The sequence below is a fragment of the Vidua chalybeata genome, chromosome 3 (assembly GCF_026979565.1).
Source record: "Vidua chalybeata isolate OUT-0048 chromosome 3, bVidCha1 merged haplotype, whole genome shotgun sequence".
Taxonomy (NCBI): domain Eukaryota; kingdom Metazoa; phylum Chordata; class Aves; order Passeriformes; family Viduidae; genus Vidua; species Vidua chalybeata.
In genome coordinates, this window is record NC_071532.1 from 42763743 (window position 1) to 42790199 (window position 26457).

Consider the following 26457-nt stretch of genomic DNA (forward strand, 5'->3'; position numbering starts at 1 on the left):
TACTGTGGATTGATTTGCTTTCTGTGTGAAATTCTACCTGTGCCATGCCCTGTGAGGTATTTCTGTGTAACAGTCTGCAGTGTAGAAGCACGGTACTTCAGTCAATTCAAACAATTGTTCTTGCATTTGGGAAAAAACTGTTTTAATCAGCCTCTTTCAGCAGGGTAAATTGGACCAGAGAAAACTTCATACTGCCTTCATTAGATTGTACCTCTTATATCAGTCAGCTTATTTAAAGTTAGCTTGGATAGATTTACCCCCAAAAAAAATAGAGAAATCATTTGATCTTGATGTCTAGTGCAGTTTACTTTTTAGTTTATTTGAATAAAGTATTTGTGAAAACTACGAAAGGTTCTTGGATTAAATTGAAAAACACTGTATATTATCTTCTGCTTCATCATCAGTGCTAAAGTAGTTCTGATGGCCATCTGAAAAGATCAGGAGATCATTGCTGGAGAATAACAACAAAAGGCAAAAACCAGATCACTAAGCATTTTTCTTTTGAACAGATCTGGCTGACAACAATATTGCTTTTGTCAAATGATCTCAGTTTTGCAAATTTTTAGCATTATTGGAAAGAAACAGTAATGATTCCTACAGCAGGTCATACATGGACTTTTGCACTTTCATTAGACAGACGTGCTAAAATGCAAGTATAATACTAACTGTTACACAGAAATTATTTTAACAACTGTGCAGACAGTGTCCAGCAAGGACTAAAACCCTGGTGTGTTATCAATGCTGTTTTGATCTTAAGTCTAAAACACAGCACCATACAAGCCACTATGAAGAAAATTATCTCCACCTCATCCAGACTCAGTACAGTTTTTATTAACTCTGTATTCCTTAGGACACTTCTATGAAAATCACACTGTTGTTGCCCTACATATCCATGGAGTTTTGTTTTCTGTTAACTATAAGAATAGATCCATGTTGCCTATGTGGATATATTTCAGTAAACAGAAAGTTTTAATTATATTGAATAACAGCACAGTTTTGTGTTGTCCAATAAAAAAGTCTGAAGCCATTTTAGAGGTTTTTGCATGTTTGCCACCTCTGCATGGAGCTGGCAGGTAACCCACAGGACCCTAAAGAGTTCTGCATATGTTGGGAAGCAAAATTTCTCTGGTAATGTGTGATCAGTCCTGTGGTAAGCACATTTCTCTCTCTCTGTTTTTTTTCATAGAGTTGCACAGAGAGAAAGAAAGAAAACAATTTCTATTTCTGCTCCTTGTTTTTCCTATGTGGAATGTGTTTGGAGAAATGTTTACCTGGGCTGATTGCTTGATTGGATTCTGGTGAGGATTTTGAGCCTGATGGCAAATCAGGTCCACCTGTGTCTGGAATCTTGGGAACAGGGTCATGAGTTGTGAGTTAGATATGGCAGTTAGAAAAGTAGGTATGTAGTTTTAGTATTTTCCTTTATGTAGTATATTAATGTATAATAGCATAGTTATAATAAAGAAAACTTTCAACCTTCTCAACTGGAATTGGACATCATTTCTTCCCATTGGGTTTGCCTGCATTTTACAATACAGTCCCTTATTCTCCTCCCATCTAAATGGAAATTATTCTTTCCTCATGGTTTTCATTCTTTTCTCACTGTTTTCTCCTCATTTTCTTCCTGATTGCCCTATCCATCAGCACATTAAATGCTACACTGAAACCAGTGGTATATCTGCTTTCTGAACATAGGTACTTAACAGACTTTAATCTCTTCAATATTTTCAGTGTACATACAGGATTATTTTAGTGTTTCATGTTGATGGAAAATCAGTCTTCTGTATATGAATATTATGGGTTTTTTCATCCAAATGAGTTTGATTACCAAGTTTTTAACAGATCTCAACAAGAAGGCAAATGTTCTGTCGCTTTAATTTTTAATAATGAAAGAAAGCATTTTGATTTGTGGTTCCAGTGGGAGTTTACAAATCATACTAATTTCATTAACACTAGCATTCATTTGATATTCTTTGCAGGTACAAACAGAAGAGTGTTTCCAAATTGGTACAGAAATTTCCCATGACTTCAGCAATGGCAATTACCAGCCTTTCAGCAGTAAATGAGTTCTATTCTTGTATCCTTTATATTTCTTTTCCTTGTAGTTCTTTGGACTTAATGCCATGGACATCAGCTAAAGTAAGGAGCATTGGATGATTTACTACTCCTTTTCTATTAGACTAAAAAACTTGTAATTTTTTGTGGGATGTTGAACTTCATCCTTTGACATAAATTTTTACTGCTGTAAGATTTTTTTTTCTCATAGAGCAAGAAATACAACAGTTTATATATATATTTATTTATCTGTATTTTTATCTGGCTATTTACTTTTGTTCCTTTAGATAAGTTTAACTTTAGCACAAAGAACTGTACAGATATTGTACTTTACAGCTGGCAGCAACCGAGCATTGGAAGTTTTTGACCTCAATGCAGGCTGCAGCACAGCAGTGATACAGGAAGCTCATGTTAGATCAGTCCATCAGATCTGCCAAAACAAGGTATATACTTTATTGAATTTTATCTATCATCATCAACAAAGAAATCAGAGGTTAAAAGTAGAATTGATAGTAATTGATAGTAATCGGTAAGTTTTTATATGTTGGGGAGGATGGGCAAGGACATGAGTCTGTGATAAGTCCATACAGATTTAATTTATTCTCTAGTGTAAAGGAGGGAGCAGTGAGACTGATTGAATGATCTTGCTATTTGAGAGGTGTTTATTATCTTTTGCCTTACTTGTGCTAGACTGTAATACTGTAGTTCAACAGGAATTTTTCCTTATGTAAGTGTTCTCTTTTGAAGATCAATCTGACACTGTGTGATTTATTCTGAAACATTGGTAACAGCAACCAAAAAAATATTTCTACTATACTATACTGTACTACTATAGAATAGATGACTTACAACCCCTCATCCTTGGTCTTTTTTTTTTTTCCCTTGAAGACTGATTTGAGTGTTTGTAGTTTTTATGGTAGCATATGTTCTGGAATGCCTGCCGTGTTAGGTCTGGTTGAATGTGGTGCTTCATTCCTGCTTGGAAAGTCCTTGCTTTTGTGGGTTTAAAACAGTCCTTGTTATTACTGTTGTAGAACTCTTTGTGGGTTTTCCTTATAGGTGTGATCTGGTAAAACACTTAAAATTGTGCTATTTTAGTACTCTTTGTAACACATATAGGCTTAAAGTTCTGGCTTTTATTTTTGCTGGGTCAGCTTAGTGCCTTCAGGTTATTTAATCAAGAAAAATTCTAAAGCTGTGGGCAAGTACTCACTTGGGAAAAAAACCTAGATGTATGTGGTATAGCAAAGAAAACTAACCATCTTGGGGGACAATTATACATCAAGGTTCTCTATTTTTTTCAGTTATATAAAACTAGTACTTTAGATAAGTCAACAGGAAAATTACACATCAACAATTTTATTACATTGGATAGTTTAAAGTTATTAGAACAAATTAGACTTATAAAAATGTGTTAAATGCTGTGTGCAAACTACATCCTGTTTGAAGTATGAAATGCACCGGAATCTAAGGCTGTCTAGTGATGAGACATGATTTAATGGAAACAAACCTGTGGAGAGAAATAGTTCATGCTGAAGATCCTGTGCCTACACCCCAAAATTTATTAAGGCTATCCTTTGGACTATTCCTAGTCTCATTGTGTGGACTAAATACTCATTTGTGATTGCAGTATATATATATTCTTGAAGTGCATTTACTAGTTTAGATTCATGCAAATCAGTTCTCATGTTCCAAGACTGTTTTGTGATTCCATTTGGATAATTAAGTGAGCATAATAATAAAATTTACTCTTTAAATGAATAAAAAAGCAAATCTATTTTGAGGGTCATGGGAGACAATAGGGCAAGTATGTTCCAATTAAATGTTGGAGAAACCTGTTAGCAAATTATAAAATATATAGGATTTCCTGGAAACCTAGATGATCAGCATGACATTCTCTTATTTTTGATTTTAGACAAAACTAGCTGAAGCAAGTATATATAATTTGCCATGTAATGACTTTGATTTTAAATTTTTATTTTGGTCTGTTCTAGCAATTGTTTGCAATTGCCAGTGTGTTTGAAATTCATCTCAGCCTTCAGTGTTTTGATTAAGCTTATTATAACAATCCATTGCTTTTTATACTGAGTTTTAAGAGACCTAGTAAAGTGAATTGAAGTATCAAAATTCTCTTCCTGTCTTAGAGTTTAGAAACATCTGAGATACCAAAATAGATGGTAATTTGAGCTCAGACCACAAAGATTCAGAGCTTTAGTATTAATAATGAGTTTGTAAAGGTCCAAAACATATTCTTTGAACAGAAAACTGTCACTGTGAGCCACAAATATTTGGATGGTATTATGTTCTGCTAGTGCAGTTACAGAGTACTTATTTTCACATAAACAGCAAAATTTTCAATTTTCTGTTCAGACCCTTTTGTTTTGAAATTCATTGGTTCATTAGTTAGGAAGTCTACTTGATGTGAAGACTGAAAAACGCAATGGGTAACTCTGAAGTTTCAGTTAACTTTTGCCTACCCATAGTTACAATGTTGATAAAAGTATGAGATGACCAGAAGGTACAAAATGCTTTCTGCTATGTCTATTGATAGATGCCTTTAGCATAAGCCAGTTGCAGTCCTTGGATGACATAAATGGTGCTCATAAGGAATTAGTAAAGGAAAGCAAGATTCTTTAGAACCATTCCTTGAGGCTAAATTTTATGTGAAGGTTGCAGTGTAGTTAATCTAGAGAGAAGCTGAGAATGGATTACAGTGGTGGATGAGGAGGCTGATGGGATAGAAGAAAGGGATTTGTCTATCAGAATGAAAGAATAGTTTCAAGAGTGTGTGGGATTTTGCTACTTTTTGCATCAGATTCTCATAAATAATCAATTATCATAAGTTGAGGGACTATAAAAACGTAGTTTAGTGACAAATAATGATAAATAAAATTCAACTTCCATATTATCCCAACTACTATATTTTTTCTTGTCTCCTATATCAATATTCAGTAGCAGATGAAGATACAAGTATGTGTTAATAAAGTATATTGCTGACAATATTTCAGGGCAGAGAAAGAAAAAATGAATTGCATTTACTTTTAGTTTTTTCCTGTATTCTGTGTATTCTATAGTAAAGGAGTAATGCAAAAAGTAAATGTGTATGTGTCTGTAGAACATTTTGTTTTGGACTCTTGTGACCAGTGCTGGCTGAAGTGAGGGATGGCAAGCAAATATTTCAAAAGCACAAAAAAGGATACTCAGTAACTTTTAATGAATACTGTCCTTTGGACTATTACTGTCTTTGTCTTTTGCATTATTTTTTTTTTTATAAGTTATACAGAGCTAATGTGAGAATGTGTAGACTTTGTTAGGAAATGTGTTGCAGTACATTTTAATTTATCTCTTAGAGCAAACTATGCACCAGCTTTCATAATGAATAGAAGGTTCCTGGCAGTCAAATACTGATTTCAGGAAATTACCTTGAGGTTTCTGTGATGTATTCAGCCAAATCAAGAAAGTCAATGGTAAGGAAAGAAAGTGTTTTAACTGTTTCAATTTGGTTCCCTGGAGAAAGAAGTTTTTAGCCAGCAAAAAGACTGAGATTTGCCATGTGGATGTTAAAATATCAGAGGTTTAAACTGGATTTAATTATTTAAAAGTATGAAGCCAAAATTAGTCTTGTGATGAATTAATGCAATTGCTACTGAAGTCAATGGAAACTGGACACTTAACCCAAGGCTAACAATGTCTTATAATTAATTGACGTAACCTTTGCTCCCTCCCTTTCACGGCCCTTATTTTCTTCCCTAAACATCCCGTAATGTCTTGTGCAATCACAAAATATCTTCCCCTGCTTTACATGATGGATCCCACACCCTGATTTTAGTAATCCACATCAGTCTTGAGATGCCCCAGATAGCCTGTCTCAGTGACCATCCTGGTGGGTGTCACCCCTGGACCAAAGAGCTCATGGCTGTCCTGGCACAGCACTGAGAGGAGCCACGGCTGTGCTCCATTTCTGTGACTGGGTTACGGGACTTCCTCTACATGCTCTTTGCATACTTTTCCTCTTTCCTCCTTTGTGTGTGTGCAGACAAGCTTTTATTCACATAATCTAACAAATATTTACTGTTTATTTCCTAGATGGACTAAATTCTCCACTGAGAGGGTGGTTGGTGATGGGACTCGATTCCCCAGGGAAGTGGTCCAAGCAGCAAGCTTGTCAGAGTTCAGGGAGCATCTGGACAATGTTCTTAATCATATGGCATAATTCTGCAAGGAGCAGGGAGTTGGACTCGATGATTCCTATGGATCTCTTCCATCTCAAGATATTCTATGATTCTATAAGTAATTAATGCCATGAGAATAGTTACCTGAAACTGGTTTATTGTTTTACAGGGATCATCCTTCAGCACTCAGCAACCTGAAGCTTACAACCTTTTCCTGACCACAGCTGCAGGTGATGGCATCAAACTGTGGGATTTAAGAACACTGAGGTAAGAATGAATTAGGTACCTTGGAATAAAAAGCTTTGCTTTATCTTTATTCAGAATTCAGAATTGCTTTCATATACTAGTAGAAATCTAGATGTGGAATCTGAACTACAGGTTAACTGAAGTTTACTAGTTTTTAGAGATCAAAGAAAGTGCTCATTCCTCAATTACAGTTATGTGGAAGCTATTAAATATTCAGGGTTTATCACCTATGTTTACCCACATCTGTAGATCTAATTGTATATATATATAATGGTGCACCGAACTGAATGTTAATGGTATTTCCAAAAAAGCATGCCATTACTGCTAAAAGAAGTAAAATCTATGATGGATCTTTTAAAATATAAGCCAATTGCAACAACATTTTTATGAACCATGTATGTAGTGCTGTAAGTTTGCATGGTACATTACCATAAACTCAGAATTAAATGCTACTCTGTTTCTAAATGCCTTTCAGTTTTGGGAAAGCCTTGGCACAAATGAATAGAACATCAAAGAGGGAACATTGCTTAGGAAAAGTAATATCTGGGGCAAGCTCTGTTGTTGAGGCCAAAATAATTATGTTTAAAAGAAAAGGGGAGTACGTTTAAGCTTTAAAGAATAACTTTCTATTTGCTTTCTTGTGTATGTAAACATATCTATGGAAAGCTGTCATATAATTTTTCTAGTACTGAATTTTCTATTTGGGCAATGCTTAATGAGCCTTTCATTTATTTCCATCTTTCTGTGGTAAGAAGACATTAAATCTATAGGGGGCATATGTGTTCTTTTCAAAATCATTGCTGTATTACCTTCACTCAATGCCAGAAAGTAGTGAAACTAGAGACTGCTGGGGTTGGAATATGTTACCTTCTTATGTTTTTCTAATAAGCTGCTCAAACTGTGTTGCTGAAGAGTAATGAAAAAGTAGAAAGCTTTTCACAGATCACTTATCTGTCTCTTTGTTTCTAAATACTAATATAAGTAAAGTCAGTGAATGGTAAAACATTTTAAGTGTAAAGTCTGGTCAATCAATTAAATGAATATGTCTTGAGAAGAAGGAACAAATTTATGTATGTTCTTGCTGTATGTTTCATTTGGCTAGGTCAGTGTATTCTAGTGTCCACTGTGTTCTATTAGCCAAGCTTCAAAAAAGTTGTTCAAGTCCTTAATGACTGATATTTTAAGGATGCTTGTGAGGTACTATGTATAGGTGTTACACATTACACAGTGATCAGTAGCATTAACTCTTGTGGAGAAGAAATACAAACAATATATAATTGTTTTTCACTTGTTAGCAATTTTCAAGGAAAAAAAGAAAAAACACATTTTTAAAAATGAAATTTTCCGCCATTGCTCAGACCAGAGACTGAGTCTTCTATATTTTAAAATCTGTTCCTGAGTTCTCAAAAGGAGTAAAACTGTTCAATTTTTCCTATGTGTTCACCAGGTGTTTTGCATGTAAATAAATTTTAAATGTCTAAGTTTGGAAAGGTCTGTTTGAACTTGGAACAAGTCTCTGCTGAAGAGTTAGGTCTACTATAGTTACACAGACTGAACACTTTTGCGTATTTTTTTTTGTTCATAGGTTTTGCCCAATCAAATCCAGTCCATCCCTTGCACTGTTGAATACTTACAGGAGAGATTAGTTCCTAAACAACCTTATGGTGGGCCAGTACCTTTAATCTCTTCAAGTTGTTGATTTGTAAAGCTGGTGCATCAACAACTGTTTCCAGTCCCTCTGGAATGACCTCTCTTTGTTTCTGCTTTGGGTTTGCCTGAATAGGGTTTGTTTAGTGAAATTTTTGTCCTGTGTTCTTGCAATATAGCAAAGGTAAGTCCACCTTCTCATTTATACTGCTTGCAGTCTTGTGGATAGTAACACTAACTCCAAGATCTCCACTTTATTGTTTGTAGATTTTGTTCTAAATATTTTCCCTAGATATCCACAGTGAAAACTGTTTTGCTTTTCTTTAATCTGTTTGCTGCCCTTGACAATCTATCCATTGTTACTTCATTTTATACTTTACAGAATTTTTAAATAAAGTAAGGGGGAAAAATCCCTTCAGCACAGTGCTCTTCAAAGCTGCTGTTGAAAGCGTGGGAAATAATTTGCAGAATAATTGCACAATTGCCTTAGACTCTTAGGGGGCTTTTTAAATTCACTTTCTTTGATAGTTCCTTTTCATATGACATACATTCCTTTCCTCACAATTGACTGAGAAATCATAGCAGGATGCTCTAGTTCTTTGTTGATCTGCATAGAGTAAATCTTCAAACAGGTTAACCTGGCCTACAGCTTTATAAGTTTCGAATATATTGATATTTTTTCTTTGAGTTCTACAAAAACTTTGCAACCAACGAAACCCAACCTGTGTTATCAAACTATGATTTTTTTTTTTCCCCAGGGAAAATTCATTTAACTTTTCTTATGTTCTTAAGTTTGGTGAAATTATTTTGCAACTTCAATTTTCATCATCTTTTCTGGATAAATCTGTGAAATTGTCTGTCTCTCTCACTATTGATGATCTTGAGGCATTCCAAGATTCCTTCAGAGAGTGCCAGAACGTCTCATGGGTTCCTCTGAAGGTGGTACAAGAAAAGACATTTTAACTTTCTGATATTGTCAGCCAACCTCACACAGCCAGGTCATCTTGCCAATAAATGAGGGAATCTTGGACACTTCTAGAGGCTTTTGGATTTACTCAGACTTCTGCTCCATTTGCTTTGAAATGCATGGATTTGTAAAGGTTTGCCTGAAGATTTTGAATATTTATTATAGTTCTCCTGCATTCTACTAATTTATAACTATAGCTAAGAAAAGCTCTAGATGATCTACAAAACAGACTTAGGAACAAAGAAGCAAGGAAAATAGTTTTTCTTGGAAGAAGAAAACTATGGCTAATCCTCTTCCAGGTTAGGATAATGAACTATGAGACCTTATGCTTTAGAGTAAGATAATGACCTTTGACCAACTTCCAAGATATTTTGAAGAGCAGTTTCAGTTTATATTGCCTAAAAGAATGACTACTTGGAGAACAAGTAAAATTACTTTCTCTTGTGTCCAAGGTGAAAGCAGTGAGCACAAAAGTTAGGCTGAGATGCTGTGGAAATCTGAGTGAGATGGATATTATATTCACCAGGTTTGGGATTCCAATAAAAGACTCAGAAAAGCATTTAATGATCAGGAGGTACGAAGAGTTAATACATTCTTACATTTTTGAAGGAGTTGAAGTGTTCTTTGTGATGAAACCTTGTAGACTCGCTCATCTGTAAGACACAAGAAACTTTACCATCCTTTCTCATACTGCCATGTGTATTGAATGTATTTTGGAGACATTGCTACTCTTTCTGAAGTCAGGAATCTAGCATTGATTTATACTCAGACATACCTCCACCAATTAAATTCAATATCTCAGAAAAGTCTGGATTGGAATGACACAAGTTGCCGAGTCCTTTAAGCCACAGAGGCTGGATATATCAGAAAATTCTAAAACACTAGGCCTCCTTGTCTGCCAGTCCTGCTTGTGTTTAGTGGCTATGCTCATGAACATGTAGGGCAGTGAGATGTACTTTGGCATCCTAGTGCTGTAAAACCAATGCATAGAGAGAATATAAACACTTAGGAATTAATGAACATTCAATTCCCTTACACAGTAAACTCATAACAACAGAAAGTATCAGACTAGACTAAATACCAGCTGCTTTAGTATGTTCCTATATCACTTAAATTTCATATGACAGTTTTCAATTCTGCTTTACCAGTCTGAATCCTTTCTATTTCTCACTTCTTCCCACTTGTAGATTAGGTAATTCTATGCTTTAAATATCCAGAAGAAAGGAAATTTCTTTCATTTATTCTGTTAGGAGGAAACTATAATTTCATAGGAATTTCATAGGAAACTATAAATTCATAGGGTTGCACCCTTCACTTCATTAAATGCATTTAGAATATTGACTAAACACTTAGTAGCACCAGCTCACTAGCAAAGTTACATATATCTTCATGACTGGATGATAATGAGAAAATATGTATGTCCATTTTTCTGCACCTTCTCTTGCATGGGTCATTCCAAGGAGTCCTCTTTCTCAAGAGAGGTTTTAGAATGTGAAGTAGTATAAAATTTTCTTCCTCAAGGCAGATTTCAGATCCCCTATAAAGCTTTTAGGCACTAATGTGAGCCTTTCTTGCTCATCAATAAATTATGGCTAAAGGCATCATGCAAGAAAGCTTCATCCTTCTTTGTGTCAATAATTGTGTGATGTGGCTTTACATCAGATTTTCAGGTGCATATTTATTCAAGTTACAAGATGCACTGTGAGGATCCTCACTGCACCACGCCTTAATTGCCCTGACCAGCCTTGGAATCCCACCCATGAACTCTGCTCCTTGCTTCAGGCTGTAGAAGTCTGTAGAAATGAGCTAGTAGAAGACTTATGAAGTTCAGCAAGGGGAAGTGCAAAGTACTCTTGGCACCAAATGCAACCCCCAGTCACCAATATATGCTCAGGGGTCAGCTAGATGGAAACCAGCTTTGCAAAAAAGGAGACCAAGATGAATATGAGCTAGAAATGTGCCCTTGAGGCAAAGAAGGCTTATCCTGGGCTGTATCAGGAAGAGTGTTGCCAGCAGGTTGTGGGAGGTGGTACCACCACTTTGTTTAGCGTTGTTGAAGACACACTGGTTCTATGTGAGCAGTGAGGTTGGATAAAATGACCTCCAAAGTTGCCTAACAACCTCAACCATGATGTCACTTAGTGATCCTATGAAAATAGATTTTTTTTTTTTTTTTTTTTTTTTTTTTTTTAACTTTCCACAGAAAAGGTAGGGTATGAGAAACTTGCTGGGGGAGCTCATGTGATATTGACTAAGAGCAGGGTGTACAATAACAGCTGAAATTGAAAATTAATGTGGAAGGCAGAAAGGGACAGTTGTGCTATGCTGTCAGATGTGCTGTGCTTATTACCTACCCAGAAATGGAGAGAACAGGGAAGAGTTAGTACAGTCCAATTTGGAAGTCTGGGATGCTAATATAGTAGTGTGAGGAGGTAGATGTAGTAGGTGCTAGATTACTGTTGCAGGTAATAAGAATAGCAGGGACAATGTGTTAGGAAGAGCTCCCAACACCCAATCCACTAATACCTGTGGTGGTAGTAGCTGCCTGCCTCTGACTCACACTCTGAGTTTCACCTTCAGCCTCTGAAAGAATCTGCCAATTGTATGAAGATAGTATTAGACATTAAGGCAAAATTTCCAAATAGTGTTATGATGCTGTGCCACTAGATCATAAGCTCCTCTGGCAACATATTTTAGCAGAATTCCTGCAGCCACAGGGAACTCATACTTTTTCTTACATTTGCTCTTTAAGACCTAAGAGTCAGACATGCAGTTTGAATTTTGAGATACTTTTCAGTTTGCATCTTCACTGTGAACTAGCTGCTTGACATCATCCTAAGCAAGATACAAATTATACACATACTCAGAATTTGGTTACTTCTTGGTTTCTTCTGAACATAAGGTTTGCCTTTATATTTTTTTCCCTTGGAGCTTTTGACTCTAGCTATCCAGATTCTGAGAGATAAAAGAGTGTCTGGAGCTCCTCCAAGTTTGGGACTGGAGATGCATGAAAGTATAGAGGATGGGGAACACAGGGATCTGGTCCCTGCTGGATGCTATGGTAAAGACAGCAGGCACTCCTATGTGAAGGGTTTGGTGTTTCAGTGAAATGAAACCCATGTGTTCAGTACATCTAAAGTAGCTACTGCTGCTGTCAAGTTTACTCACATTTTGCAGAGCCTCAGTAGATCTGCTGGTACTGAAGGGTCTGTGACCAAATACCAGAGTACTGGCACGAAGTAACAGAATACAAATGAAAGTGGTTTAAAAAAAAAAAAAACAAAAAACCACACAACAAACTTTTGTTTGCAGTTTTTTTTTTAATGCATCAAGTAGAATGAAATAGAATTCTTTGCGAGAGTATTCTCTTATTTATAGAGACACACATTCCAGTATCTTTCTCTTCCAAAGACAGAAAAAAATTGTACTTTTTTCCTAATATTATTCAAGTTTTTTGCAACATAAAAAGATACATATTTTGGAACGTGCACTAAAAGATGTACAATGAAGAACATAGGGAAAACTTGGCTGTTTGCTGTCCCATGCAATTACCAGATGTTTGTCATGGTAACCCTTGAAAAGCTCTGACCAGAAAAGCATTCTTAGGAGGCTGGAAAGCACGCCAGCTGGCCACGTAAAGCCTGCAATATCCAAAATAATTTGGATCACCACCTGTTGCTACTTAAAAAAAAAAAAAAGCCTGAAAGAAGACAATCCCTAAAATAAGCTAAAATCATACACATAGTATCTATCTAATAATGCTATGATTTTTTGTCCACTTTTTTCCTATTGCTGTGATACCTGTAGATATCTAGAGTTAATAGATTGACTCACAGAATTTCTACTTAATTCTGTGAAAAGCTTAATTGGAATCAGTTTTTTTTTAATGTCTTTTTAAGTAGGATTTTGAGAGGTTGGGGAACTAGCTGAACTTCTAATGGAGCATATATCCTGATATTTTGGAAAAGTTGAACAAGAAAACAATTAAGAAAATAAAATCCAGTGTATTGGTTATTACTGTGGCTGCACTAGCACAAGGGAAAGGGCACTACTCTATGACTGAGACATTGCTTTATACTGCTGTGGTGTAACAGAGAAAAGATCAGTGAAAACCTTGGAATCCTGTTAGCCCTTACATATCTATTTATAGGTGAAATATTCAAGTTATTGGTCACAAATACAGAGGTGTTTATTTTGAAAGGAAGTTTTTTTGCAGTGTTTTAATAGGAGACTCTTCTGTGAAGAAGACCCCATTGAGGAAATAAATGATCTTTTACAGGCCCTGGCAATGAGGTCTTAAACATTTAGAAGTAGTCCTGATGACCAGTGCTCTACTTAAGGAAGAATGGTGAACCTGAAGACACCTTTGGGAGGGACAGTGGTTATGAATTTTGTTTATTTTTCTCATGAATTTTCTTTCACGTGATACTGATGTATCTTACAAGTACAAGATTAAAGAGAATTTTTTCCTCAAATTCTCTGTGAAAAGGCACTCAGAAAAAAAATCTCCCTGAAATTTGCAAACAGTACAACTGGGACTCAAGGCTAAGTTGTAGGAGAACTTTACACAATGAATAATGTTGTGTGGAAGCCTAACTGAGGAGGAGAATGCTGTGGAGACTGAGGTAGCTAGTGTATTCTCCTTTGCTGTAAATAGGAAGCTTGAACAGAGGCAGGTTATTCAATAGACCAAATGTGGCCATTGTTTACTGAAAGTCTCTGAATATTCTTGTGAAAAAATGAAGTTCAAGAATGTTTTTACATAGTCAAAGTAATTGGCTATCTTCATAAGATGCTTCTCTTGAACTGTAGTGTTCTCATAAGTTGGGTTATTTTAGCAGTTTCAAGATAGAACTTGTCTGAGTTGAAGTGTCTGGTTACTGTATGCTCAAAAGGTCTGTTAATATCAGTAGTTTTGTTATACAGTATACAGTAAAGTTCAGAGTTAGGCTGTATAAAATGATGTCTTTTCATGCATTCAAAAGTGTCTTTTAGAAGAGATAGCAATTAGATCAGTTACAAAGTAATGTTTTTGTTTAAGTATGTCTGTTTCACCTGGGTGAATGAAACCAGCTTGGCATTTAGTGCATTCTTACACACGCATATGTGTCTAGAACAGAACAATATGGTATAAAAATTTAGAGCTATCTGCACCTAGGTTCAATCAATTGAATTTACACAGCTTCTGTGATTTTACTGGCCAGGAAAACATGTATATCGCAGGAGTTGGCAGGAGATTTTACTGTTTCAAATTTGTTCCTGGTTCTAGCATACTTTAAAAAAAAAGAATATATGACATCTGCACTATGGTGAAGTATGGGAATTTGTTTTGTAAGAAGGGTAAGTTGACAGCATTCATGATAAAGACAAAAGAAGACTATAGTTTATTATAAGACTGTTTTAAAATAATACCTCAGAGGTATAAAAACAAACTTCTGAAATGAGGTATACATATGTAAGTGACAGCTCTGAATGGTGTTGAAACTTGTATTAAAATATCTTTTAATATTGAGGAAACACTAAATAATTTTTTTAACATTAGTTTTATGCTGTCTGCAAGGCTATTATAGTTCTTTACAATCATGTGGTGCTTTTTAGGTGGATAATAATCTTCAACTCATTAAAAGCATTATTATTTTTAAATGGCCCAAGTGTGCACAACTATTTGAAACTTACTCTACAATGCTTCTTGCAATATTAACATGAAAAGTAATAAATTAATTTCTTGCATTAGTTTTAAATCTGTTCCTTCCTTTAGACTATTTTAACACAGATAGGTAAGAAGTTATATACAGTTATAGAACAGAGAGAGAGATTTTTCACTTTGGAATGTTTGGATATTGTCTTTCTTGACTTACCATGTCCAATAAATTAATGTATGGAGTAGAAATGTAAATAGGCAACAAAGGTTAAATATTCAGATTTGGGTGTGAGAAAAGCAAGCAATAATTGTTTATGTCATGATTCCACATACTGCATCTTCATTTGATATAAATAACTTGAGGGAGATTTATAAATCCTCATGGAGCAGACTTTCACAACAGCTTCCCCTTAGCTAACTGATAGGCATCACAGCTCCTCCTTTCTAATTATTAATGATGTTTCTATCCCTGTAAACTAAACAAGGCCAAAGCATGGGTTTGGTCATTGTCCTGAGGCAGTTTTGTCTGTTCATTTTATTTTTAGTCATTAATTTTCTTCAACGTCTTCCAGTTTTAACAAAATCCTACTGCTGATATATTTAAAACTTAATTTGTGGATTTGCCTTAGTGAATTTATAGACTAAGAAAAACATGATACCAGGAGGATTTCATGAAAATGGCAGTAAAAGAGGTAATTTTTAGTTGGTGTTAATAACACAGAAACTTCTCTGTAGGTGTGAACGTCGTTTTGAAGGGCACAGTAGCCACTGCTACCCATGTGGAATTGCAGTATCTCCCTGTGGACGCTTTATAGCCAGTGGATCAGATGACAAATACGTAAGTAGTTTTTGCTTATTTTCCTCCTAAACTACCGGAACTACTCATATTGTATCTAAAAGAGCCTTTTCAAAGTGTTCTAGGATTCATCTTAATCTGCATTACTGGAATCTATGGTACTTCTGTATAGTTCATTTACATGTAGCAGTTACATATGATTCATGATAATTTTGTCTGAAAAATCCCAAAGCAGCTAAATCTTAGTACTCAAAGTAATTGTTAAAAGATTGTTTCTATAATAGTAGGTTTCCATGATATTTGACTCTGGATTGTCATGTGCCATCAAAGATGAGGAGAATGGTGTTCCCTATAGCACAGTTTTATGTGTCATATAGCTATCTGACCAGTAGGAACTCCGTAGCAATTACTTGGCAAATACAAATTAATTTACTTAAGCTCCCAAATACAGGGTGATGAATCTTTTAGTATGGCTTTCTTATGAACCAATCAGCTGAATAAAAAATCAGAAGTCATTCAACTGGAATTAGAACTTTCTGGACCCTTTCTGTGTTTGCTCTCTCTCCAGACAGGTTCTCTTCTGAATCAATGTCAATAATATTTAAATTATTTAGAAATGAATCCTGAGTACATGTGTATTGCTACCTTTTTGAGTTTTTAACTCAGTAATGCCTGCATTGTTGGCAGAATGTTTGTCTTGATGTTTGTGAAGAGATGGAAGATTGCTAACTTGTACTATAGACCTTTGAAACTGGACTGAGGTTGGGTTCATTGCAAACACATCCTTTTAAAACAGCTGGGTAGGAATGCTGTTGAAATTTATTTGAAGTATTTCTAGTTTAATCATCAGAACATGATACAGAGTTTCTGGTCAACTTCAAATTCAGAACAAGAGGAATTTTTTCTTCTGGCTAGTTTTGAAATACTGGCTCAAATAACGTGTGAAAGTTAGAGATTTTATTGGCATATTGCTGGATGTTTGACAATAGGTGTTGTGTTCTTGACATTTTCATGATTAAACATATTTTTCAAGTTTCTGGTAAATAGCATTTCAAAATGTAGAATAATACAATTACAATACAAAAGAAGGGCTTTTTGCTATGTCTTTGAAGAAATGCATATAATATTAATCTCAGGTCATGATATATATGATATACTAATATATTTATTTGAGGTTACTAATTAAGCTTTTGAATTGTTTAAAAATAGGTGTGCAGTCACAAGACCTTTTTGTCTTCTCTTTTGCACTATGATATTTGTTTGGAATTAGGGCTGATTCAAGAAAAGAAAGCGTGATTTTGTCCTTGCTTCAAATTCTTGGCACATGGTGGGTCATCAAAGGAAGCTGAATAGCTGGCAAGCATCCTGCTCCATTTGGCGTGTGGTCCCTGGTGGGCACAGTGCCAGTCAATACTTCTTAGTGTGGCTCCTGGGTTGGGATTTTGGATAATTTGCATCCTATGTCGGTAGAGAACTTCCATTGTTCTTCTTGTCCCCACAGGAAAACTGAGTCAAGTTTTGGACTCTTGCTTATACTGTACTTTTAGGATAAAATGCAGTTTTGGGGCATTTTTTAGGAGGCTTCCCTTTGAAGTGTTGAGGCTGGATATACTTTTGTGCTTCCTTTTGAAACAGAAAATTGAATGCTGCACTGAATAGTCCATCCGTATTTTTCAACTAATTCTGACAAAGTATTCTGACAAATGGCTTAATGTGTGACTGGAACAGTTTTAATAGTATCAAGAAGTCTCATATTTCTGAAGATTACATGAATTAATGTCTACTGGAATAAGCTGCATAGAAAATCAGTAGTGTGGATACAAAGCATTCTCTCCAAAGAAAGCATTCTGGAAACAGGTTATGTACCTTTTCACTGAGAAGCAACTGCATTTTCAGTCATCTTGGAGTTTACTTTATCAAGTGCAATTCTTGCACCCTGTAGTTAACAAATGTGATTGATTTTAAAGCCAAAAGAGGCATAATTGGAATATAATTGAGAGATGTTGACCCTAAACTGCCTTTTGTATTTCACAATATCTGAAGTATTTGACAGAGAGGAATATGTTGTCTACACATTAATAGCAAAATCACATTCCTACAGGACATAGAAACAGCAAACCAAAACATGTTATTGTAAAAAAAGAGATGAAAATTCTGTTTGCCTTTTCTGTCTACCTACTTTGAGGGTGTATGACCTATTTTATATAAGAGCTTGATGTAGCTTCTCTGTGGCTGAAGTAGCCATGTGGTTTTATTTGAACTGCTCTGGTGTGTGTTAGTGTGAGATTTGTACATACTGTAAACTGGAGTTGAAAGTGTTTCCCTAACTGATTACTCCAACTTCCTTAAGAGAACCTTTGCAAAGACCTGTGTAGGACCTGAGAGTCTGAAAAGCAGGTAACCAGAATCCTGGTTTTGGACTGTGATTGTCCTTGATTAGTTGTGACTAGAAAATATAAAATGCTAATACTTCTAATGCATACTAAATGGCCTAAGGTTACAAGTGAATTTAGTTGACTTTTGCTTAACTGAATACACATAATATTGTAATTTCTAACCATTTTACAAGTGGACAGGTTTCTTACTATCAGTATTATCAAGGACATTGGACCTTAATATACCTTAATTGGGTTTAGATTTCCATTTTGCTGGACTCTGTACAAAACTGTTTACCTAAAAGTTTGACTAAAGCACTTTCAGTGTAAAAATACAAGAAATATCTGGACAGTGTGAAATGCTACTTTTTATAATAAAAATAACTAATTTTCTTTCTGTGCCATGTAGTTCTAGTTAGCTGTTTTACTTTATGTCTAGTTAGCCACTTAATTTTTGTCTTTGAAGACCTTAGGGCTCTCTGAATAAATTCCAAGTTTCCAGGAATGAAGAAATAAATATTTGTCTCTTTAATTACTTTCAGACTCATTCTTGCTAGCTCTCTTTGAACTGTAGACTCTAAGAGGTACATTTTGACCCTAGTGCTGAAATTGGATTTTCTAATATAAAACTCTCTGTCCATGCCAAATCTCAAAGCCTGTGTTCACATAGATTGACCCATATCACAAACTCAGAAGTTTTTTAGTATAGAAGGTTGCTGCATGAATAACAAAAAATACATGGGTAATGGATGGATGTTCTCTTCCCTTCTTTTTTACACTTTTCAAAAAAGTCTAGGATTTTGCTTACAACATTGTCTTTGAAACACATTCTAAATCCAAGGTTAAGTTTATGCCTTCCAACTGTGAAGGCACCAAAGCTTGAAGCAGTAGCCCATTGGCCTGCATCATTGAAAGGAGTAGCAGGAGACAAGATAAAGCAATTTGATTCTTATACATAGCATCAGTCTAAAAACCACTTGTGAGCCTCTGAATATTAACCTTCATGCAAAATTTGTTTTAGAGTATGTTCTCATTATGCAAGTGATGCTGGAAAGTGATGCTGGTCTGGGGGCAAATCCAAAGCGTTTTGCAAACCTGTGAATGGTGGCTGGATGCAAACCCAGACCTGATATTATTTGCAGATTGAGTGATTTTCAGATACAAGATTCTGTATCAGGCATAACACAAACTGTAGAATTTGTTTATAGTTGACACCTTAGTTTAAGTAGCTACCGAGATTGATATTCCAAATAAAATATCAGTGCTGCTGAGCAATATACTGTAATGTTTTACTACCAGAAAAATACATTTGGGAGTTGGGCTGCCTGCATTCTTTTGTTCTGTACATCTAAATTTCTTTCACTGCACTACTTCCTAATGTAATCATTGCCAAGAAGACTGTATTTCTCAACCCCCATAAATATATTATTATTCACTTAGTCTGTCAGTTCTGAATTATAAAGTGGAGATTAGCAATGGTATCTTTCTTCTCTCCTCTTGTCTAAGAGTTTAGATGAGGCCTGTCTCAGTTTGTTACTGATGTGATCAGCTATTTTCATGAAATACTTCCATCCTGGTTTGTCTGTGGTGTGGTAAACTTAAAAACTGCATCTTAGGTTAAAAATGGCATTAAATGATACCAAAAGATACCAAAGAAGAAAGACCTCAGGAAACCCCATATGTGAATGATAAAATTGTGTGGTCAATTTTCTCCCTTTTATAGCCCACTTCATTAGAACTTTTTAGGTACTAATAATGTTAGGTAAAAGACTACAAATGAGGGAGTTGGCAAAGATATTCTGACATAGTTGTATGTAAATGGAAGAGATAGGACTAGTTAATAGTCTAGAATGCTTTGTTCCATATCTCTTGGGAGGATATCTTGGAGGCATCACTGTGGTTTAAATTAGGTATATTTAATATATGATAAAGTATGCTTTAATAATTTATTTGGAGAAAAGAGGAGGATATTTTCTTTACTGGAAAATTACTTTTAGAAATGTATGATACTGGTATTGTATTGTATTTGTTGTCTTGGTCTACACTTCATACTAGAGGGCTTGCAGAACAGAATGTATTATATGAAGCAGTGGTAGCAACTATCTGAAGTATTTTGGTTTTCAGTGTGATTGGTATTCCAGTAATATATTAGTCAAGTTTTATCTTATGTGTCTATACTGGTTAACTAAGATAGGCTTTAACAGGAAACATCTGGAGAAAATAGCATTAGTAATGTTTACTGTGGAGAAGGCAGGACTGACATTGCTTGGCAAAACTAAATCCATAGCAGAGAATGAATGACAGACTGTGACAGCTTCTCTGCCAGCTATTGATGGAGAACATCTACCCCTTTCCAAAGAGAAGCACAGTTTTGTTTTAGTCTTGAACCTGAGGTTTTTGGATTCCTTGGTAGTGTGGTTGGCTTTTAGGCCCCTTTTCCTAGAAGTGGACAGAGAAATATTGCTTTCTTGATCATACAGTCATGACTTTGGGTATGCTGTTATTTCACTGTCTCTTTGGGTGTATCTTTGAAGATGACTGAAAATCTTGGCCTTTGTTGTTTATTTTATGAACCATAGAGTTATGTGAGTATGAGCACATTAATTATTTTTTTGTGTTTTTTGGTCAGTTCAGGCTATTGCTTATCTAGGCTACTATGCCTCAGACCTGACCACCACAAAACTAGATTAGCAGCTGAGAGAGGTGGAAGATTTTCTGGTGGCTATAGATGTATTCTTTTACTTATTTAACTTAGTTTACTATTTAACTTATTTTACTATTTAACTACTACTGAACAATTTTTTTTTCTTTCAAACTGAATTTGAAACACAGTAACACTTTGTTACTGTGTTAACATTGAACTTTGCTGATGTTTTTGAGAGATAGGAGGAAGTGTGAGAAATTAGCCTTTTTGGTTAAGAAAATTAATTTTATAAAAGATACCCCATGTTCAACTACAGTCAAAACAGGAAGCTGAAGTAGATATGAATACCCAATGTTCATTTTGGAATGCATACAGCAGTGAGGTGCTAAAAGTGGATATATATAGTTTTATATCCCCAGGGTTTGTGTTTTCTATATGTGTACCTCTTGGTCTCAATTCTTGACAGTAGTTGAATTTTGGGTATGATTAGTACATCTGGTACAAAAATTTGGTTGAAGGTCGTTTGCAGCATCTGAATCTTTCAGTACTGCTGTCAGTCAACACCAGCACACAAACCAGAAATGCAATTATTGGTACTGTTGATACAGAGAAGAATCCTAGCAGCAGTCAGAAAAGAGCCAAAATGGGTGTGATACAACCATGCTGCTTCATAGTGAGATGTGAATTCTTACGATAAAGTCTTCAACTTATAATTCTGTACTCTGGCAACACTACGTGTTTTCCAAAAGTAAAGGCAACCTAAATTCAGTGGTGCATGGTGCTGCATAAATTTGATATTAAAACAAATAAATCCAATCACATACATTAGGCCTTAAAATTAGCAAATTAAATAGAAACTGAATTGGCACAAATTTCAGTTTGGAAGCTTCATAGAAGGGTGGCTTAGAGAGGGAAGTCAGATATGGTTTATGTAATTTTTTTTAGTGAGGAAAATTCAAATGTGTTAGCTATAACTGCCAGAAGATTGAAAAATATCCCCTGCATCTTGAGAGATGACTGATATGTATAATATTAACTATTTTAATTATAAAGAGCATTAATAATATTCACTGTCACTCATTTTTTAGTTATGTCAAAGGAAATCATATGGAAACTGGGATCTTATAGTGGGAAGTTTCCTATGAATACCAGAAAGACAGTCTCTAGAAGTGTCATTAAAAGGGAAAGGGACTCTGAGAGGGTGTACTGTACTCAACATTTTGGTGCCAGGCTTGATTAGACTTTCCATGCTATCATGTGGTAAGTGTATAAGATATCTTGGGACTGAAGAGCATTAATCAATGCTTAGGATGCTTGTGAAATCTGTTTTATTATGTGTGGATTTGGCACCAATACCAATAGTTAAGGTAGTCTAAGACTTTCCACTATAATTCTGTTTTTGGGCTGAAACTTTCAATGCTTGGTGTCTGCTTCAGGTTAATTGTTATTTTTCTTTATGTTAAGTAGTTCAGGAGCTTTTTTAGCTTGAAATTGAGGAAAAATACATGGTTCAGTGGAATATGTGCCCCAGTATAAATAGGGAGTGATGCAGTGCAAGTCAAACACTTATATCATGTACTGCGGGATTATGCATCAAGTTTGACGGCGCTGATGGAAGCAAATGGCCAATAATGCCTTATTAATAACTGCAGATTTCTTTTATAAAAACTTGTTAGATTACCAAGGGACTCTATCCCTCTAACATTTCTGTCTTCTGTAGCTCATTTGAAATATTAGGAAAAATAGTCACTGAAAAGTGATGACATTGGCCAATCCATGTAAAACATGTGAGGAAAACATCTCTATTTGTTTAAGGCCAAATTAGGTATCTTTCAATGTCTTTCTGTTTGCTTGTTAATTGTGTTATTTTCCTGTGATCTGTTTGTAAAATACATGCTTCAGCTTAAAGCCACAGCAGCAGCAAAAGGTTTTCCTTGAAACTGGTGTTGCTTTTCTGATCCCTGTGCAAAAGCTGATAACAAGGAGAATTCTTCTGTTATTAGTCAAGTGTTTATGATTTGCTTCCTTCTCTTTCCTATCCCATGAGGCTGTAGGAGTGTAAGTAGTTTGACACAAATGTTTATGGCCATGGGTTGGACTAGGGGGCAATGGGAACAGATGGGAATAAGTTAGAGAGTGAGAAAACAGAGGAAAGAATTTACAGTGAAACTCTGCAGATAAAGCGTTTATTTATCGAGCACACTCTGTCTACCAATGCAGTAGAATTAAGTAATTTTCCATTTGGATAGAAATTCCTCCACTCAAGGAAGGGCCTTTGCCCTTCTTCCCTATCTCTTGGTACAAGTCTAGGGAAGAAAGCAGAAGCTTGTGTATACTTGTAAGGTGCTAAATACACTGTCACAGTCTGGGTTACTGAAAACTGACTACTCCAAAAGTTCTTCAAATGTCTAGTTAAAGGAAATACAAGTAAGTATGTGGTTATGGGTCCAGGAAACTTCTTTGAAAGCTATTGGTACAGGTAAATTATTTTTTATTTTTGGCTGACCCTCAGCAAGAATTGGAAAGGAAATACCAATATCTACTGAATCAGTATTTTTATTCGACAAAATTCATCTTAATATAAAAAAAGGGGGTTGACTTTGGCTGAAGTCTAAAACATTATAAGTACATATGCATTTTGGGTATTGCTGAGTGCTTCCTAGACTGTTTTGTTTTCTTTTTCATTACTTTTGGTTTGCTGAAAATCTGTTCTTCCTCTGTCATTGATTTAATATTTTCAAGCTTTTTTATTCTTCTGTGGCTAATGTTAATGGTATCATTTATAATTCAGTTTCTGTTTTTTTCTTTTTTTCTGTAGAGAAGACTATACTAAAATAATCTAGTAAGTATAGAATAGAAAAACCATTAGGATGACATCAGAAAATACAGCAAAACTAAAATGATGGCCGACTATAGCAGAAGAATGTTTATACTGGAATTATTCCTCTTCTTATGAGTGTTAGTTCTGTTAAAGTACAATTCTCTTCAGAGGTTCTGTTGTGTTTTATTTTTAAACTTTTGAAGTTTAAAATAAATGTACTTTCAATCTTTAACCAAGTTAACATTTATTCTCAGAATTCAGACTGTCACGGGCTAGTTTAAATATCTATGGTTAAAGCTACTTAAACAGAAGCTGGTTTTATCCGCTTTTATGTGATGATGTTTTTCTTTTAATCAGTTTTTATTGTCTTGCATGTCAACATTGCTCAGAAAATTACTATTACTTTTCCTTTCAGTTATTGGAAGAGATGATAGCTGCCACAGCGCAATAAACTATTCTTGCATGTAGCTAGAGACTTTGACCCTTTTTCTGTTGAGCCATAACAAACACCTAAATATTTAGGATTTACAGGGCTAAGAATATGGTATTGGAAAGACATTTAGTAGTAGTTCCATTAGGATAGGTTATTAAGAGTGACATGCAATGGGCATGTTGTGTTCCCTGCCATGTTCTGTGTGTTTTGCCTAGCAGCTGTTCAACAGGAGCATAGAGTCTTTGTGGTAAAGGTCAGAGGAAAGGGCTTTCCCATATCTGGTCTTTCCCATGTTCTCCAATGCTTCAGTGGTTAGCTACAGGTGGGCTTCTACCAGTAGCTGTTTGCCATGACTTTCCTCTGATCCAATGAATCTGCGACAATGCGACAATTTGGAAAAGTGCTGCATCCCAGCCTAATCTCTAGGTCAAGGCTAAGAATCATCTCTTGAAAGGTGGGAGGTAAGTGTTTGAATACTTTTTAGGCTGAGAAGTGTGACAACAGCACCAAATACACTCTTGCTAGATTATAATTAAGCTGCACAACTGCTTCACAGCATTTTTGAAAGAAAGGTATGAGCCAAATGGTTGATTTAGAAACTGTGTGGAATAGAATAAATTACCAGAATACCTGGGTTTAACAAATTTTAGAGTTTTGTTTTTTTAATAATGAAATATTATCACATCTATTTTACAGAGTGGAACAGGCACATAAAGATTAAGCCAAAAATGAACATGGTCCTTCCCAAATTAAACTGAGGACCTGGAATGGAAAACTAATTTTTACTGGAAAATTCTGGCAAAGTTCTCTAAGCCACTGGATTATGACGGAAAAATTTCAGCTTCACTAACCATGCCTCTCTGTGGGATGTTCTCTTGGTTAAAAGATGTAGCATGTTTCTTTGTGAATCAGAGCATTTTGTATTCTTGATTCTTGCTGTCATTGACTTTGCCTCTACTTTGTTCCTCCTTCCATTAGAGGGAACTGAGGCCTAAAGAAGCTGACCTGGAATAGAGGCTAGACAGAATTAAAGGAATAAAATAGGTATTTATAAAAAGGCCTTCCAAGGATATGCCCTGGGCAATACAAGAGCTAAACAGATATGAAAGTCATCACTATCTTAGAATTGATTTCTATAATTTGGGATAATTTAGTAAATGCTTAAATTAACTCAAATTTAAAAAAAAATTAGAAAGAAAAATGCACTCTTTCCCCTGTAAATAACTAAACTTTAGGTGTACTTCAAGAAGCAGGTAAAAAAATTACCCTTGAAAAATATATTTGAAATGATGTTCTTTGGAATTTAAATCCTTTCTTTAAAGTGGAATCTAATACCTTTCTAAGTTAGATAACTCCAATGATTAAAATTTTCTAACTTCTTTGTAGGCTGTATATTTAGTGTTCCTACACTATAATTTAATGCTTCAAGAATGTGGTTATTTTTTTAATACTGAAAATATCAACTCATTGTTTTTTAGGCTTACGTGTATGAAATGTGTTCAAGCACTTTTTTATGTAAACTGGGGAGACACACAGAATCTGTAATCAATGTCAGTTTTAATCTCTCATCTCCACAGGTAAGCCACTGCTATTTTTTCTCTTTGTAATGAAAACATGTAAAATAACTCAAAGGCCTGAAAGATTTTAAAAGCAACATTATTTTAATTATGCTGTGTCAGAATAGCTATTGAAATAGATTTATCACAATATTTTGAAAAACTATTACTGTTGTGCTTTGAGCCTTTTAGATATCTATAGGTGAAAAATACTTCAAAGAAGTTAGACATTATATAGTAACAACTTCTATTTGTTTAGTTATCATTGTACTACACTAACAGCATCACATCTCTGTGTTATGGTTTAATTGTAGTGCAGCAATATATAAAGAGGTTTGTTTTCTAAATTTTATTTTGACACCCAAGCTTCCCTGCAGCTAGTTTATCAAGTGAATTCTTTGTATGCTGTTTTTAATCTTATGGATTTACCTTCTTTGTTTTCATGTATTGAATTTGCATTGAAGCTTTATACTTTCTACTTTTTTTTCCTTACTTTAAATACACAACAATGGCCACTATATATATTTATATAAGAGTGGACAGTAGCTTCTGTTTACTTCACTGCCTCATCACCACTGATTATACTAGTTGCTATTAAAGATACTTAAGGAGTAAATAAAATTCTTTTACTTGTAGGAATATTGTTAACATTTATATATCTCCTTCCATTTGTAAATATAGATGTTAGCACTTCTGTGATTTTAGAATTTCTGGAAGTTTTATTCCCTATGTATATATTATTTGAACTGAGAAATTGTTGATTGCTGTTTTAGGGTGAACATGATGTATTTCTGGTCTTTGGATTCAGCAATGTTATATTCAATCAAATGGTATGGTTTATTAATTTTTTTGCCCTGAACATATTTTTGCAAAAAAGATATACTGTAAGAATAGAACTGACTGTAGCCTTGCAAAATTCTGATCTGTGGTCCAGCTGCTGGAATGCATTTTGGTGGAAAACATCTGATTAGAGTTCAATTGTCAAAAGTCTAGAGGCTCAATTGCAGTAGTAGCATGAATCAAGACTTGGAAATAATTAAGTTCAGGAAAATCAGTTGTTAATCAAGGGGACAGAATCTACAAATGGTTTAAAATAAACTTTGG

General features: G+C 35.0%; 1 protein-coding gene across 1 annotated transcript in view; it reads left to right on the forward strand.

Annotated features, from left to right (window-relative positions):
• Positions 1-26457, forward strand: part of WDR27 (WD repeat domain 27) — a 91201-nt gene that overhangs the window by 23818 nt on the left and 40926 nt on the right. The window contains 7 exon segments of the mRNA XM_053938948.1: positions 1980-2077; positions 2376-2386; positions 2388-2498; positions 6397-6494; positions 15464-15566; positions 25276-25374; positions 26127-26183. Of these exon segments, the coding sequence (XP_053794923.1) occupies positions 1980-2077; positions 2376-2386; positions 2388-2498; positions 6397-6494; positions 15464-15566; positions 25276-25374; positions 26127-26183 (577 nt within the window).